The sequence below is a fragment of the Rattus norvegicus genome, chromosome 7 (assembly GCF_021556685.1).
Source record: "Rattus norvegicus strain SHRSP/BbbUtx chromosome 7, alternate assembly SHRSP_T2T, whole genome shotgun sequence".
Taxonomy (NCBI): domain Eukaryota; kingdom Metazoa; phylum Chordata; class Mammalia; order Rodentia; family Muridae; genus Rattus; species Rattus norvegicus.
In genome coordinates, this window is record NC_141540.1 from 48,143,164 (window position 1) to 48,158,491 (window position 15,328).

General features: G+C 38.6%; 1 protein-coding gene across 2 annotated transcripts in view; it reads right to left on the reverse strand.

Annotated features, from left to right (window-relative positions):
- Positions 1–8,099, reverse strand: part of Lrriq1 (leucine-rich repeats and IQ motif containing 1) — a 218,294-nt gene extending 210,195 nt beyond the window's left edge. Inside the window, 2 exon segments of one of the 2 annotated variants that reach the window (NM_001447135.1) lie at positions 6,032–6,176; positions 8,040–8,091. In NM_001447135.1, coding sequence (NP_001434064.1) covers positions 6,032–6,172 — 141 coding nt within the window. In that variant the 5' untranslated portion in view covers positions 6,173–6,176; positions 8,040–8,091. 2 annotated transcript variants of the gene reach the window in all.
- Positions 8,100–15,328: the final 7,229 nt, after the last annotated feature.

The window sequence follows — 15,328 nt, forward strand, 5'->3', positions numbered from 1 at the left end:
GATATTTTGATGCTATATTACAAATATTTATTATCAAATAAAGACTAAACTTTTTACAAAATATACTAACACCTTATGTAATTATTTAATATGTAATTACCAAATACATTGAGTTTATATAACATTATAGAACACTGCAGAGAAATTTTAATCCAGCAGCATGGCTGCTTTGACTGGGACAAACTCTTAGTGCACACCTTTAACCCCAAACAATGAAGGTAAAGTGGGTCAGTAGAAGGAAGCAGTCATATTCGAAAGTAATTTTTAATTGAGGGACAGACAAAGCGAGGTCAGAAAGATTTGACAGAATGAGTTGAGATAAAATATGCCCAGCATTCAAGAGAACAGACAGAAAAGAGAGGCTACTTCAGAGAACAGCGAGGAAAGAGAAGGAGGAGGCAGTTTTACTGGAAGAATTTTACAGATACAGATTCAAGAGTGAACACCCAAGACACAGGTGAGGACAGAAAGTCAGAATAAGAAGGAGCCAGATTAGAAAACATTGCTTAAATTAGTTTGAGGCCAAGCAGAACAAATTAGTCAGAGAGAGAAGCCAGATTGGATCAGTCAGATTGGAAAGGAGTTTGTGCCAAAACAGCTGAGTTGAATCAGCCAGTCAGAGCTCAGAAAGGGTGAGCTTACTCAGCAGGAACCTCAGAGGCTGAAAACACTCTAGGCCTAGATTAGATTGTACTGATGTCATTAGAAGCTTGCAGATCTATGCGTATGTTGGCAGATAGAGGCAGGAAACCACCAGATGACAATTTACGTGAGACAAATAAAAATTACTCTTATAGAACATCTATCAACAGAGCCTTTATAAATTTTTAAATTTTCTAAATACCTAAGTAGATTCATATAAATATACTACATGTATAAATTAAGTTCATTCTTATGCAAATAACAATTACTGTTAGACAACATAATACACAATTTCCTATTCATAAAAATATTTCAAACATTTAAATATAGCTTAATAACAATCCTAAAACTATTAATACATGAATAGAAAATCTTCATCGGGGAACATAAGCCACAGAAGGATTGATACATACAGATATTCCTGATACAGGAAAAGATCACAGGCTTCATAACACAGGACTAAAAAGCTTTCTGTCACATTGGGTTTCCATTAGTTAAGAAAATAGCCCTTTGCCTCTATTATACCTAATTAAATGTATTACTATCTTTAACAATTAACAGCACCCAGTACATAGGAAACCAAACGAACATCTATGACATAAAATGAAACTTATCTTGACAAAAGTAGCCACTCTCCCCTTTTGTTCTCTGCACTTTACCGTGATTGCTACTTCCTGGTTACGAAGTGTTTTTAACAGAAAAGGACAGTAGCGATTGCTGTGCATTCTGTAAGATACAATCTTCAATCACGGAATCTTTCACCTTGAGTTATTATTATAATTTATTTCTACTTGTAATAAGTTATTTGAATTTGACAAATAATTTTATGGCATATTAAGCCAGAGTGCACTCTGAAAGTTTCATTCTGCCTTTGTGAATGAAGCTATAAAATTATAAAATCTACTTTTGTGACTAATATTCTAGCAGTTTGTCTCACATAAATTAGCTGTATAAAAGACCGGATATTTTTAAATTGAGTTTTAAGGTAATATATAAGTGAATATGATCTTAAGTAATGAGAAAAGCAGAAAGCCTAAAGGCGTAGCACAGCAGTGGAGCAATGTCCTAATGTGAGCCATGCCGTGAGCTCAAGACCAAGTAGAGGGTTGGAGGGGGAGGTAGAACTATGTATGAGCTTCACAGTGTAAGTGGTCAGACAGGACGCATGTTGGAAAAGAAGGCCTGCAGCATACAGGTATTACAGATTTTATGTAAAAAATTTTAAATCTAAATATCTACAAAGGAACAATTACTTATAACAGATACCCGAAGCCATAAAAATACACAGGAAAAACATAGAAAAGGCTTGAAAATCTGACGGAGCTCATTTTTTTATTGGTTGTTATTTTTTCCCTCCAGCCCCAAGTTTGATTGTTTCTTAACATCTATTCTTTGTCTTACTGGAGATTCCAGGTGTGATATTAGGCTTCTAGGTTTCTAATAGGAGATCTCCAGGTGTAGACACTCAGTGCTAGGAACTTGCCTCTTAGTACTGCTTTTATTGTGTCCCATACGTTTGAATATGATGGTTTTCACTTTTCTTAAATTCAAAAGGGATTTTAGTTTCTTTTTAAAATTGCTGCCGGCTTAGTTTTCATTTAGTTGTGAGTTGTTCAGTTTGAACAAGTTTGTAGGATTCCTTTTGTTTCTGTTGTCGATATCCATCTTCTATCTGTGGTGCTCAGACGGAATGCAGGGTGGGTGTTATTTCAGGTTTCTTGTATCTACTGAGACTTGCTCTGTGTTCAAGGAGGTGTTCAGTTTTGGAGAAAGATTATAAACTGCTGAGAAGGCATATTTATCTGTGTTTAGGTGAAATGTTCTGTAAATATATATTAAGTACATTTCATTTAGAAAATCAGTTAGTTCCAGCATTTCTCTGTTTAGATTTAGTCCAGATGATCTGTCTATTGGCTAGAGTCAGCTATTGACGTCTGCCACTATGCACATGTCATCAAAGCTACAGTAGTTTTCCTTTTATCAACTTCCGTGTCCTTGCAGTTGGTACATAATTGTCAATAATTATACTATCTCAGTGGGTTTTTTTCCCTTCCCTATATCTTCTCATTACTTTCAATCAGTAAATTTGAAAAACAAAATTAACTAAAAGTCAGAAAAATAAGATCCAAATTAACAGTCCTATCAGAGACAAAATGGAGTATAACAGCAGATACTGGGAAAATCTAGACAGTCATAATGACATAGTTTAAGAAGTGAACTCTACTAAATTGAAAACTCTAAAATAAGAGGTAATTTTCTTGAAATATGGTATTTAACAAATAAATGAAGATCAGATAGTCAAATTCAAGAGACACAGAGATCCTACTGAAATAGAAGCAGTAACCAAAACTCTGCTAACAACAGTACAAAGCTCAGAGCCTCATGGCTTTACCCAGAATTTTACCAGATTTTCAAAGAAGAGTTAATGGCAATACTTTTCGAATTATTCCACAAAATAGAAGCCAAAGAGACACTGTCTAGTTCATTTTATGAGGCCACAGTTACCTGATACCCAGTCCACATAAAGATACACTAAAGAGATGACAGACCATTTTCCCTTATAAATATAGATGCAGATTTTCTCAATTAAATACTTACTTGTAAACCAAATCCAAAACACATCACAAGGATCATTCACACTGATCAAGTAGGCCTCACCCCAGAGATGCAGGGATGGTTTAGCATATGTAAATCAATAAATAAAATCTACCATATACACAAACTGAGAAACAAAAAAAAAAAAACACATGATCTTCTCCTTAGATGCAGAAAAGGCCTTCAACAAAATCCAACACCTCTTCATGTAAGTGTTCTGGAGAGATTAGGAACACAAAAAGCAAACCTCAACATAATAGAGCTGATATATAAACAAGTTCAAAGCCAACATAAACCCAAATGGAGAGAAACTCACAACAGCATTGCCAGTAAAATCAGAAATGAGACAAGGTTGTTCACTCTCTCCATACCTAATATAGTACTTGAAATCTTATATAGAGAAATTAGAAAACAACTACAAAATGTCATGAGATTATTTTGAACAATTATACCTCAATATGCTTGGCAATCTAGAAGAATATTTAAATCTCCAGAAACACAAATATTGCTAAAGTAAAATCTCAGTAAGTAGGATGTCTGGGGCTAGGGGTATGGCCCATAGGAAGAACAACATCAACCAACTAGAACCCCCAGAGCTCCCAGGGACTAAACCACTAACCAAAGAGTCCACATGGAGGGACTCAAGGCTTCAGCCACATATGTAGCAGAGGATGGCATTGTCTGGCATCCATAGGAGGAGAAGCCCTTGCTCTTGTGAAGGCTCATTTCCCCAGTGTAAGGGCATGCCAAGGTGTTGAGGTGGGTGTGGGTGAATGGGAGAATGAACATCTTCATAGAAGCAGGGGGAGAGGAATGGGGAGGGGTAATAGGAGACTAGGGAAAGGGGATAACACTTGAAATGTAAATACATAAAATATTCAATAAAAAATAAGAAGATATAAGAGTGCCTGTCTAGCATGTATGATGAAACCCTGTATCCAGTTCTTAACACTGTGGGAAACTAAGGGTAGTGGGTGCTGTAATCCCAGCCATCTGGAGGTGGAGGCAAGAAGCCGAAGGCTGAAGAAACCACCTGCATAACTCACAGAATATGAAGAATCCAGATTGATGCTTACCTATAGCTACACTTCTATGAACAAGTGTTCATAGTACCACAATAAGGTACCCTGCACATTATGAAAAAGAAGGAGAAATACGAACCCAGGTAGAAATTATTTGATACATAATGAGGAGTTGTCTGCAAGATACCCTAGTATAGTAGTAGCTTATGGGAGTAACCAACCAGCATCTGATAGGTTTAAAGTCCAATCAGTGTGAGGGAACCCATTCCCAACTGATTGGGCAGCCAAGAACCTGAGATAATCTAGGGACCCAGAAGAAAACTACTACTACCTTTCTGCTAAAATTACTTCTAATAATATTGTGTTATACTCATGGATCTATGCCTTTTCTATCCACCATCAAAGAAGCTTCCTCCTGCAGTAGATGAGAACAAACACAGAGACCTACAGTCCCCCTCACAAAATCCAAATAGTGGAGAGACCTTGGAATGCTCAGTCCTAAATGGATGTCTCCATGAAATCCCTCTCCTTCGGGACTCAGGAAACCCCATGGAAAAGGCACTGGAAAGACTTCGACAACCAGAGTGGATGGAGAACACCAAGTAATCAAGGTCTTCTAAACACAGCAGGACCTAAACACAGAGACTGAGGCAGCATGCACAGGTCCTGTCTGGCTCTGTACCAGGGAGGGTCCCAGAACTCAGAGCAGGAGTGGGCTCATCCACAACTCAGAAGCTGACTGTGAACCATAACCACTCAGAAAAGAAAAAATGAGTCCTCTCCAATGTAGCCTCACTGAGGAATAAAACCACTATTAAGGCAAGGGCCCAGGGCTAGAGACAGATAGCCAGTATGAAAGAAACTCAGTGGCTACTTCAGAGGCTCTTTGTCACATGTTGTTTTGTTGGGACATTTTTTTTTAACCTTACACATCCTTTGCATATACTATTTTATGTTTTTATAGGATTCCTGTATATTTGAACGTGTGTGTGCATGTGTGTCTCTATATATGTTTTGTATGCTTTTCTTTGCTACTTGTTCTTTTGTTTGTTTTTATCTTATTTAATTTCATTAGTATTGTTTTGATGTCTGTGTTTTCCAAGAAGAGACAGATAGGGGGTGAATTTAGCTGGGAGCTGAAGTGTGGGGGATCTTGGAGGAATTGGGGGAAGGAAAATTATAATCAGAATGCATTGCATCAAAAATAATCTACTTTAAATACAGGAAAACCAAGAAATTCTTAAAAGTAAAACCCTCCTGCCATGGCTAGAGGCTCCTTGCAGATATGAGAACAGAAAGAATTTGAGAGCCAAAGGCTTCTCTACAAGTAAAGAGTGTTTTACATACACATCGGGAGGTTGCACATATGAACTTATTGTGGTTGAAAGAGTATGCACAAGGTCTGTGTAAGCTCAATCTAGACAAAATACCAGCCTGGGGATAAGGAGCCATGGAGTCTCACCTTTCGCTAAGGAGCTATTGGGATCTGGTAGCTACTAGGAGAGGGGGATTCGTTTTTCTTTAAGATGCTGGCCCTTGTTAGGTTGACCACACTCAAGCCAGTAGAAGGCCACACATCCTAGAGTATATAGGTAGTACAGATAGTTCATTTTGGGGTTTTTTATTAAAGGACATATAAATGAATGGGAAGGGGAGAGGAGGTGGATCTTGGAGGAAGAGGAGTTGAGGGTAAGACAAATGTGATCAAAATACATTTTATGATATTCTCAGTGAACTAATGTAAAACGAAGAAACTATGGAGAAACACTTACAGTGTCACTATCATCACTCTGAGTTTCTGATTCTGAATCGTTTTCAACCTCATCATTTTCCAAGGAAGAAATGCTGATTTTATCCAATTCAGCTTCTATTTCTTCTTGGAGCTTTGCATCGCTGTCGTCACTGTCCTCCATAACTCTTAATGATAAAAAGTAGAACTTATAGGAAAAGAATCCAATATGTCTCTTAAATATATGGGTTCTAATTTGTCACACTCCACAGCATGCATGTAGACATTTAACTTAACAAATGCTTGTGGCACCATTTTAGGCGATCACTATGTGATAAAGAACACAGCTTTGCCTGTCTATTTCTTGAATTTTAAAGATATTTGACTATGAGATGATGAAAACTATTCTTTCATTTCATCCAGAAAAAAAAATCACATGGATTTGGCAGGCTTATACTGTACAATTAAAAAACTTCAAGCTAATATTATCCTTGTAAGTTCAGTCCATTGAAAAATGATCAGTTTGAGTATGTAGAAATTAATACACATCTAAGAGAAAACCCCAAATCTGTTTCTGAGAGAGATCTATGGCTGGCTACTTTATATTCATTGAGTGAAAGTTCTAGTAATTCTGACTTAGACAGTCACATGCTCTTGATAGCATGGCATACAGTGATGGCTAATGTGTGCCTATTATATAATCTCAAATTTACTGTGCTTAACTTCTTACTACTTGAAATGGATATAGATCACACAGTAATGTGTCTTTACATCCTCATCATCACTTCATCACAGCCAGAATGATCTCCAAGATACTCAGGACTGTGGTAGGCCAGGTATTAAAGCCTAAGTACATAATTAATATAATTAATGCTCTTCAGAAGAAGTTAACAGATTAACGATGGTATAGTGATTACTTAGATTAGAACGCTGATGTTTGAAATGGCTATTAAGCATCTAAAGTCAATAAGCTGCTGTATAATGGGTACAAGACCTCAATTCAGAGCTACTGAGTCAAGTCAGTGATTCTCTCACCATAAGGAGCTTCTCTCAGACTGTGCACTGTTCTTCCTGTTTCCAGCATTTTGAGCTCTCAGCCATGCTGGAGTGGGCTTTTGGTGGTCCAGCTCTCAGTCATTTCTGACCCTAAAAATAGCTCTTTAACATATTCATTTGCATAACTCCAATAAAAGTGATTGGTTCATCAAGTTGGGTTTGGCTAGCACCCTTACTTTGGTCTGCCATAGACAGACCATCAGCGGTAAGCAAGCTTTGGCTCACATCTCCCCAGGGATATTGTCACACAAAGGACACCTTCTTAAATAAGGTATAAGCATTCTTCCTGCACCTTAAACCAGATTTGCCCCACTCAGTAGCCCTTTCATGTATAGCCTCACCTTATGTATTACCCCTCTGGAGTCCTTTCCACATAAATTTGAACTAGTATCTAATAAGCTAAGAGAGTAAAATAAAAAAACTGTACTTTCCTCTCCTCTAGCTATGGGCATCACATTCCTTCCTTTACCACAAGCTATTTCTTGACCACTTTCTGTGTTGCCTGAGACATGAAAAGTTAAGTTGACACCTAGACATGTGTGTAAGTGTACAGAAAACAACTTACTCATTAGGGTCTTAGTGTCCGGAAGTTTCCCTAGACTACTTCACACTAATAATGAATCACCCCAGCTCACTAACTGCCTAGAGTGGGAAAAGATTAAGAAGCTCTCCCAGTCAGCCATGGGATAGAACAGAGAAATGCACTTCGTAAAGTAAGAACAACAAAATCGTTACAAATGGGTAAAGAGCAAAGGGGTTGGAAGTAGATGGGAAGAAGAGAACTGACTTCTGAGGCAGGGGTGTGGTCGAAAGGATTATGGAAGGCTCTCTTTTGATGGAGCTAGGAAGTGAAAGGGAGGGGATGGAGTCCAGCGTGCTGCGCAGTTCCCGGGGCATCCTGTCCTGTCTGCAGTGGCCGCTTAGTGACCTGTCCGCCCGACCTGCACATCCTGGCAACTTTAGCAGACCCAGTCACAGAAACCCTCCTCACTCACCCCCGAGATCCGTACTTCCTGGGAGACAGCGCCCACAGCTGCTCAACAAATCGTAGCCATGGCAACAGCCAATCTTCAGCTGGCGGAGCAGCCCTTCCTTACTGGTGCCCAAGCAGGTCAAACAACTTTCATTTTACTTTGGAATTAGAATTGCATTTCCTACCTGGAGGAGGAAATCTCTTTTTTTTTCACGTGGCTATTAATATTTATATAGTTTGGGGAATTATTTAATGTCGATATGCCTTTGGTTATAAATATTCAAGTAGAGGGGGCCTGAGTTTTTGAGCAAAAAGCAATCATCTACCAGATATATATGCAGACATTATATCTTTTACAAAAGTGATTTGTGAGGCAGAGACGTGGAGAAAACGCCAGTGAATAACTTGCTTGCCATGAGAATAGTTTTTTTTAAAGAATGAGATAATTATTGGTTATGAATTAATGTCTATTGAAAATTTTAATCCTAGACTAGTGTGGTAGAGCAAATTCTAAAACTTATTTCCTATAATAAAAAATTATAAAATATTGACAGAAACTACTCAGTACAAATCCTGAAGTTCTATAGCAGGGCTCATAAGTTTCCTTCAATTCAACACCTATGCAAACTTTCCTTGGATAATCACTGTTTTCCATATGAAAATGTGGTGTGATGGGATCATAGGAATCATCACATTAACATTGGACTAGCCCTTTGTACATTTAATTTTCACAACACTCTTTCAAGAGGGACACTATTAAAACTGTCCCCTACAGATAATATCACTGAAGCTTAGAAATATTGTCAACAGCAATTTATGCCTTTGTGTTTGTATTTTAGCTTTGAGACTTTTGATCTTTTTCAATTATAATTTAATTACACAACATTTTTCTCTTTCCTGCCTCCACCCTCCCCCATCCCCCACTTCTTGTTCCCTCTCAAATTCAGGACCTCATTTCCTTTAAATGCTATTGTTACATACACATATGCATAAGTATATATTAATATAAACTGATAAGTCCATTTAGTGTTGGTTGCATGTTTATAATTTCTGAGCTGAAAATCTGGTATAGAACAATCCAATCAAAGGGCTTATCCTACCCCTGGAGAAGACTAATTACCCCAGTCTCAGGATTCCTCAGTAACTTGTTCTCTGATGAGGAGTGAGGCTCTTTGAGATTTCTCCCTTCCCTCTTAACCTGCCTGTAGGTATTTTCCTTCTCCAGGTCTTGTTTAGACAACCATATTGTTGAGGAATCGTGGTCCCCTGTTCTTTGTAGGAGACACTATCTCTCAGAAGTCTTCCAGGTCTCCGGTCTCATGGACCTCCTTTCTCCATCCCCAATTAAAGGTTCACAGTTTGTAGAATGCCCCATACCGCTTCTACCTTGGTATTCCTCTGTCTACCCTGCCAACTTCCAGACTCTCACAGCACCTTCTAACTTTCCTCTCAGTAGTTACTCCAATAGATCAGAATAGGAGCTAGGAACCACAGAGGAGAAAGAACGTTGGCATGTGTCTTCCTGGGTCCGCTCTATCTCACATTTTATTATTTCATGTTGTTTACAGGTGAATAATATTCCATTGGGTATATGTACTACATGTGTGTTATTTATTAGTCAGTTGAAGGTCATGTAGGTTGTTTCCATTTCCTATATATTGTGAATAGAAGGGCAGTGAACATTGATGAGTAAGTTATCTGGGGCATAAGATGTAGAGTCCTTTGGTACAGATACCTGGTGTAGTAGATTTTATTTTTAGCCTTTGAAAAATTCTCTGCACTAATTCCCAGAGTAGCTGGTTTTCAATACCATCAATGTCGACTAAGAGTATCTCTTTCCCCACGTCCTCTGTTTTTCCTAGACAACTGACTATGGTAAGTTGAAATGCAAGGTTGTTTGATTTGCATTTCCCAAATAGAATAGCGAAGGATGATAAGCATTTTGACATGTATATGTATTTTTAATTTTATTTAATCTTTTTTTTTTACACTCCACCTTTTATTTCCCTCCTGGTCCACCCTCTGACTGTTCCACATTCCATACCTCCTCCCCCACCTCTGTTTCCATGAGGATGTTATCCCCTTCGATCTCACCAGATCTCCGCATTTCCTGGGTCCTCTAGTCTCTTGAGGGTTAGGTGCATCTTCTCTGATTGAATCCAGACCCAGCAATCTCTGCTGTTTATGTGTTGGGGGCCTCATATCAGCTGGGGCATGCTGCCTGGTAGGTGGGCCAGTGTCTGAGAGATCTCCAGGAATCCAGGTTGAGACTGCTGGTCCTCCTACAGGATGGTCCTACTCTTCAGCTTCCTCCAGTTTTTCCCTAATTCAACCAGAGGGATCAGCAGCTTCTGTCCATTGACTGGATACAAATATCTGCATCTGAATCTTTCAGCTGCTTGTTGGGTCTTTCAGAGGGCAATCATGATAGGTCCCATTTTGTGAGCACTCCATAACCTTAGTAATAGTGTCAGACTTGAGGCCTCCCCTTGAGCTGGATCTCCCTTTGAGCCTGTCTCTGGACCTCCTTTTCCTCAGGCTTCTCTCCATTTTTATCCCTGCAGTTCTTTCAGACAGGAACAATTATGAGTCAGAGTATATGACTGTGGGATAGAAACCCCATCCTTCACTTGATGCCCTGTCTTTCTGCTAGAGGTGGGCTCCACAAATTCCCTCTCCCCACTGTAGGGAATTTCATTTAAGGTCCCTCCCTTCCAGTCCTGAGAATCTTTTACCTCCCAGGTGTCTGGTACATTCTGGAAGGTCCTCCCACCCCCTACATCCCAAGGTTGTCTGTTTCCACTCTTTCTGATTGCCCACAGGGCTTCAGTTCTTCCCCCCACACAATACCAGACAATGTTACTCTCTCCTCACCCCTGTACCATTTCCCACCCAGGTTCTTCCCTTCCCCCTTGTGATTCCTTTCTGATCCCTCCCAAGTGAGGCTTCTTCACTTGAGTCCTTCAGCTTACTGACCTTTTTGAGTTCTGTGGACTGTATCTTGGGTATGCTGTACTTTTATTTTAGCTAATATCCACTTGTTAGTGAGTACATACCACGCATTCCCAGAGTAGGTGCAACATTTTTCTAATACTATCAATGGCGAATCAGTTTCCTTTTCCCCACATCATCTTGAGCATTGGTTGTCAGTTCTGCTTTTCCTAGACATTCTGACTATAGTAAGATGAAATGCAAGGTTGTTTCATTTGCATTTCCCTAATAGCTAAGATTGATAAGCATTTTGACATGTATATCTTATTTATTTTTATTTATTCTTTGGAGAACTCTTTGCTCATATTCCTAACTTATTTTTGAATGTTTTTGTTTTGTTTCTGTTGTTTTGGTTTGCTTTACTTTGCTTCTCTGTAAGATGTACAGCTGGTAAAGATTCTCTTCCAATCGGTGGACTTGTTTTTGCTCAATTATTTCCTTAGCTTTGAAAAGGCTTCTTAGTTTTAAAAATCATAAACTTAGTTTTAAACATCTTAGTTTTAAGACCCAACTGTTGGTCTTAATTCTGTGAAGTTCTGTTCAAGAAGTCCTTTCCTACACCTATATCCTGTAAGGTATTGAAGGTGATAGACACAGGACTAATTTTACTCTTCTACATATGAGCAGCCAGTTTTCACAGCATCACTTGTTGAAGATACTCTCTGTTGTCCACTGGATATTTTTGTTAACCTTGAGCTCTGATTCTTTTAAACCGAGTGACTTTAGACAAGTTATTTGGCCTTCTCGACTTTTTATTTTCGTTGGCAGTACTAGACATTATAGCACAACCATGCATAATCTGTAAAATTTTGATGACTAGCAGAATCAATGAAAATGATACATTATAGGGTGTGGGGAAAAATAACACCTTAATTATCAAGCACTACAGCTTTGGATTCAAATTCTCTCTTCAGCTCTCTGTGATCAAAATGCATTTCCCTTCCTTCCTTCCTTCCTTCCTTCCTTCCTTCCTTCCTTCTTTTCTTCCTTTATTCTTTCTTATAGGCATGTTCTTATAATGTTCTCCATCATCATTTACATCTTGTGATTTAGACTACATGCATCACTCATGAACCAGTACACTGGCTTCTTAAATTATATCCCGCAATGTGTTGCCTTTTTAATTCATTGTCCACGTGGTGCCAGAATTATGGCTCCAGTTACCTTTAGAGGAAAAAAAGAACATTCTTTAATAAGCTTTCAAGATGTTTCCCAGCATTTTCCTGATTCTACTCATGTACCTTCAGTTTACAACTTTGCCCCATTTGACTCTTGCTTCCTTTCACCTTTCAGTAAATCTTACTAGCATTGGAGATATCTCTCTCTCCCTCTCTCTCTCTCTCTCCTCCTCCCATCCCCTTTCCCCTCCCTCTCCTTTTCTAATGCCTCCTATGACTACTCTATTTGAGTGACTTGCCATTTTTCAATTATTATTCAAAGGAAAAGGCTTATTCATCTTTTCTATGAAACTTCAATTTTCCCTTGATCCTTTGCCATTCAATGGACATGGAATTTAGCCTTGGCAACAGGTTTGAATACTGAACTTCTTAACATGCTCTGGCTTGTTCAGCTAGGCTTTCCCTTCATTTGGTACTGTGAAGGAACACAAACAATAGTGGCAAGCAATTAAAGTTTATTTAACTAATAAAAAGCAATCCCGGGTTGGGGATTTAGCTCAGTGGTAGAGCGCTTGCCTAGGAAGCGCAAGGCCCTGGGTTCGGTCCCCAGCTCCGAAAAAAAGAAAAAGGAAAAAAAAAAAGAAAAAAAAAAAGCAATCCCTGTGAATAGGTGAATTACTGTAAGAAGTTAATCCTTAGAGCATTCACGCTTTTGAATGACCTATGGGGAACTGAACAAAATAAATACATACCAAGACCTTATTTAATTTATGACAAATATCTTGTCCACAGTAAAAGCAGATGTGTATCTTCCATATCACAAACATTACATATTTCTGTAAGAGCTACAATGCATTTGAGTATCCCGGTGCTAGCCTATTTTTATTATTACCACCTTGTGAGACTTATGTAAGTGAGCAGGCCATCAAGTAGACACATCTTAACCTTGTAAACTACATGGTCTTCCTTGGATTATTACTTCAATAGCATGTTTGTTATGTTCTGACATTTTCAATTTCTCTTTTAAAATTATCATTATCCTCCTCTTGACCAGCTCAGTTCCCTTTGAAAATGTTTAAACTTTTTTGACTTCGTTTGATGGAACATACCTCCAGCAATATCTTCCTCTACTGATTTCCTTGATAACCATGCATCCTTTTACTTAAAAATTCCAAGTTCCCAATTATACTGTTCTTCACCATCTAACCTGTATATTTTCTAATCTACGTTCAAGCCCCTTATTATTTGCTGATTCCATTATTTTGCAAGACTTCATCAATGCCTCACATATTCTGAGCTCCTTAACTCCCTTCAACTGCATCCCTAACAATAGGTCATAGTCCTACAAAAATAATTACTTTAAATGCTGAATTTATGAAAAAATTTCCATTTTTTCTCATTTCCAGTGTTTGCTATTATTTTTAATTATTCACATCCTACATAAATTTCTCCTATAATCCACCTTTTTTTTTCGGAAGAAATTGGAAACTATCTGTAGTTTCTGAACATATTTTGTAATTACCCATTTCTTACCTGAGGGTATCTTGGATTTGATCCTCTTTACCCTAATTCATTTCCTTCATCATCCCAGGAATATACTTGCCACCTTCTACAACAGATTCAGGCTGTGTGACACTGTGTAGAAGAAGCATGAACTGGAAGTGTCTCTATCACTTTCACCTTCCTTGCATGAGCAACACTTTCCTGGGTTATTTGCTGTCTTTTCCTTTTCACTGCAATAATGGGCAACATGCAGAGCAAATTTGGGAATCACACATGAAACCTACCAGAGGAATCCCATGTTTCTAAAGACAGAAGAAATCTGTCCACCTTCTGCTGAGAGATGACTCTCTTCAGTGTGCTTCTATACCTGGGTCTTTTGATAGTGTATTTCCTCCCGACTGTATCTAATGCAGCAGATCAAGCATGAGCTTTCAACATTTCATACCAGAGCTACTGATGAAATTTCTCGTGCACTAGTTTGCCTTTTCTTATGCATTTGCAGGGAACCAGATGCCAGGAATTTGGGCTTGACTTCTTGTTCAGACTGTGGGAGAAAACCACCACTTTCCCAAATGCCTGGCTAAGTAAAATTGAAGTCAAAAGTACAGATCCCCAGAACTGTGGAAAAATGCGGAAGTTAAAACCAGCCTTTTCAAGTAAGTGTCCTAGGAAAACATACCAGGCACTGGAGAAATCTAGGATCATGAGTGGAGAACAAAAACTGAAGGAAGATAGAAAGCCTGGAGAGATGCATCGCAGAAGAAGGAAGAACCTGGGCATTTTCTGAGATACTTGTCCACAGATAAAACTAGGAAAGGATGCACATAAAATATAATGTAGTATTTACGATTTTCAACATCTAACAGTGTTTTCTGGAGTTTGGCATAGGTATGAGTTTCTATCTATGTGGGAACTAATAGCTTAAAATCAGCATGTCAGTTAACCACTTTGGATATCAAATTGCCCCAAACCACAGAACATTCTATAATGTTCAGTTAGGATTGAAACTATGAAGAACAAAGACAACCTCAAGCATATTCAAACAATGGGAAACCTCCCCTACTAAGAAGGAGACTACCAAAACCACTGAGGTATGAGTTTTTATTTATTTCACAAAAGTTTTAACGGAACCGATTGCTTGAAAAGTTATTTTTAAATATTTTTATTACTTGAAGTAAGTTTTTTTCCATTTTTATCAATTGGGTATTTCTTATTTACATTTCTGATGTTATTCTCTTTCCCGGTTTCCTGTCTGTCAGCCTCCTAACCACTCTCCCTCCACTTCTATAAGGGTGTTCCCTTTCCCATTCACTCCCTGTCCCCCCCTCAAACAATCCCCTGCACTGGGGGTCCAACCTTGGCAGGACCAAGGGCTTCCCCTTCCACCAGTGCCCCAACAAGGCTATTCACTGATACATATGCAGTTGAAGCCCAGGGTCAGTCCATGTATAGTCTTTGGGTAGTGGTTTAGTCCCTGGAAACTCTGGTTCATTGCTATTGTTCTTATGGGGTCTCAGAAATAATTTTTAAATTTAAATATATATTGCTCATATTTCCCCCTTCTCCAAGTTTGTTTATAACATCTCCTCCTTCCCACCCAACAGTTCTCTTTTTTATTTGATATTTTTTATTTACATTTCAAATGTTATTCCCTTTCCCTGTTTCCCAGACATAAGTCCCTTTTCCCATCTCCCTCCCC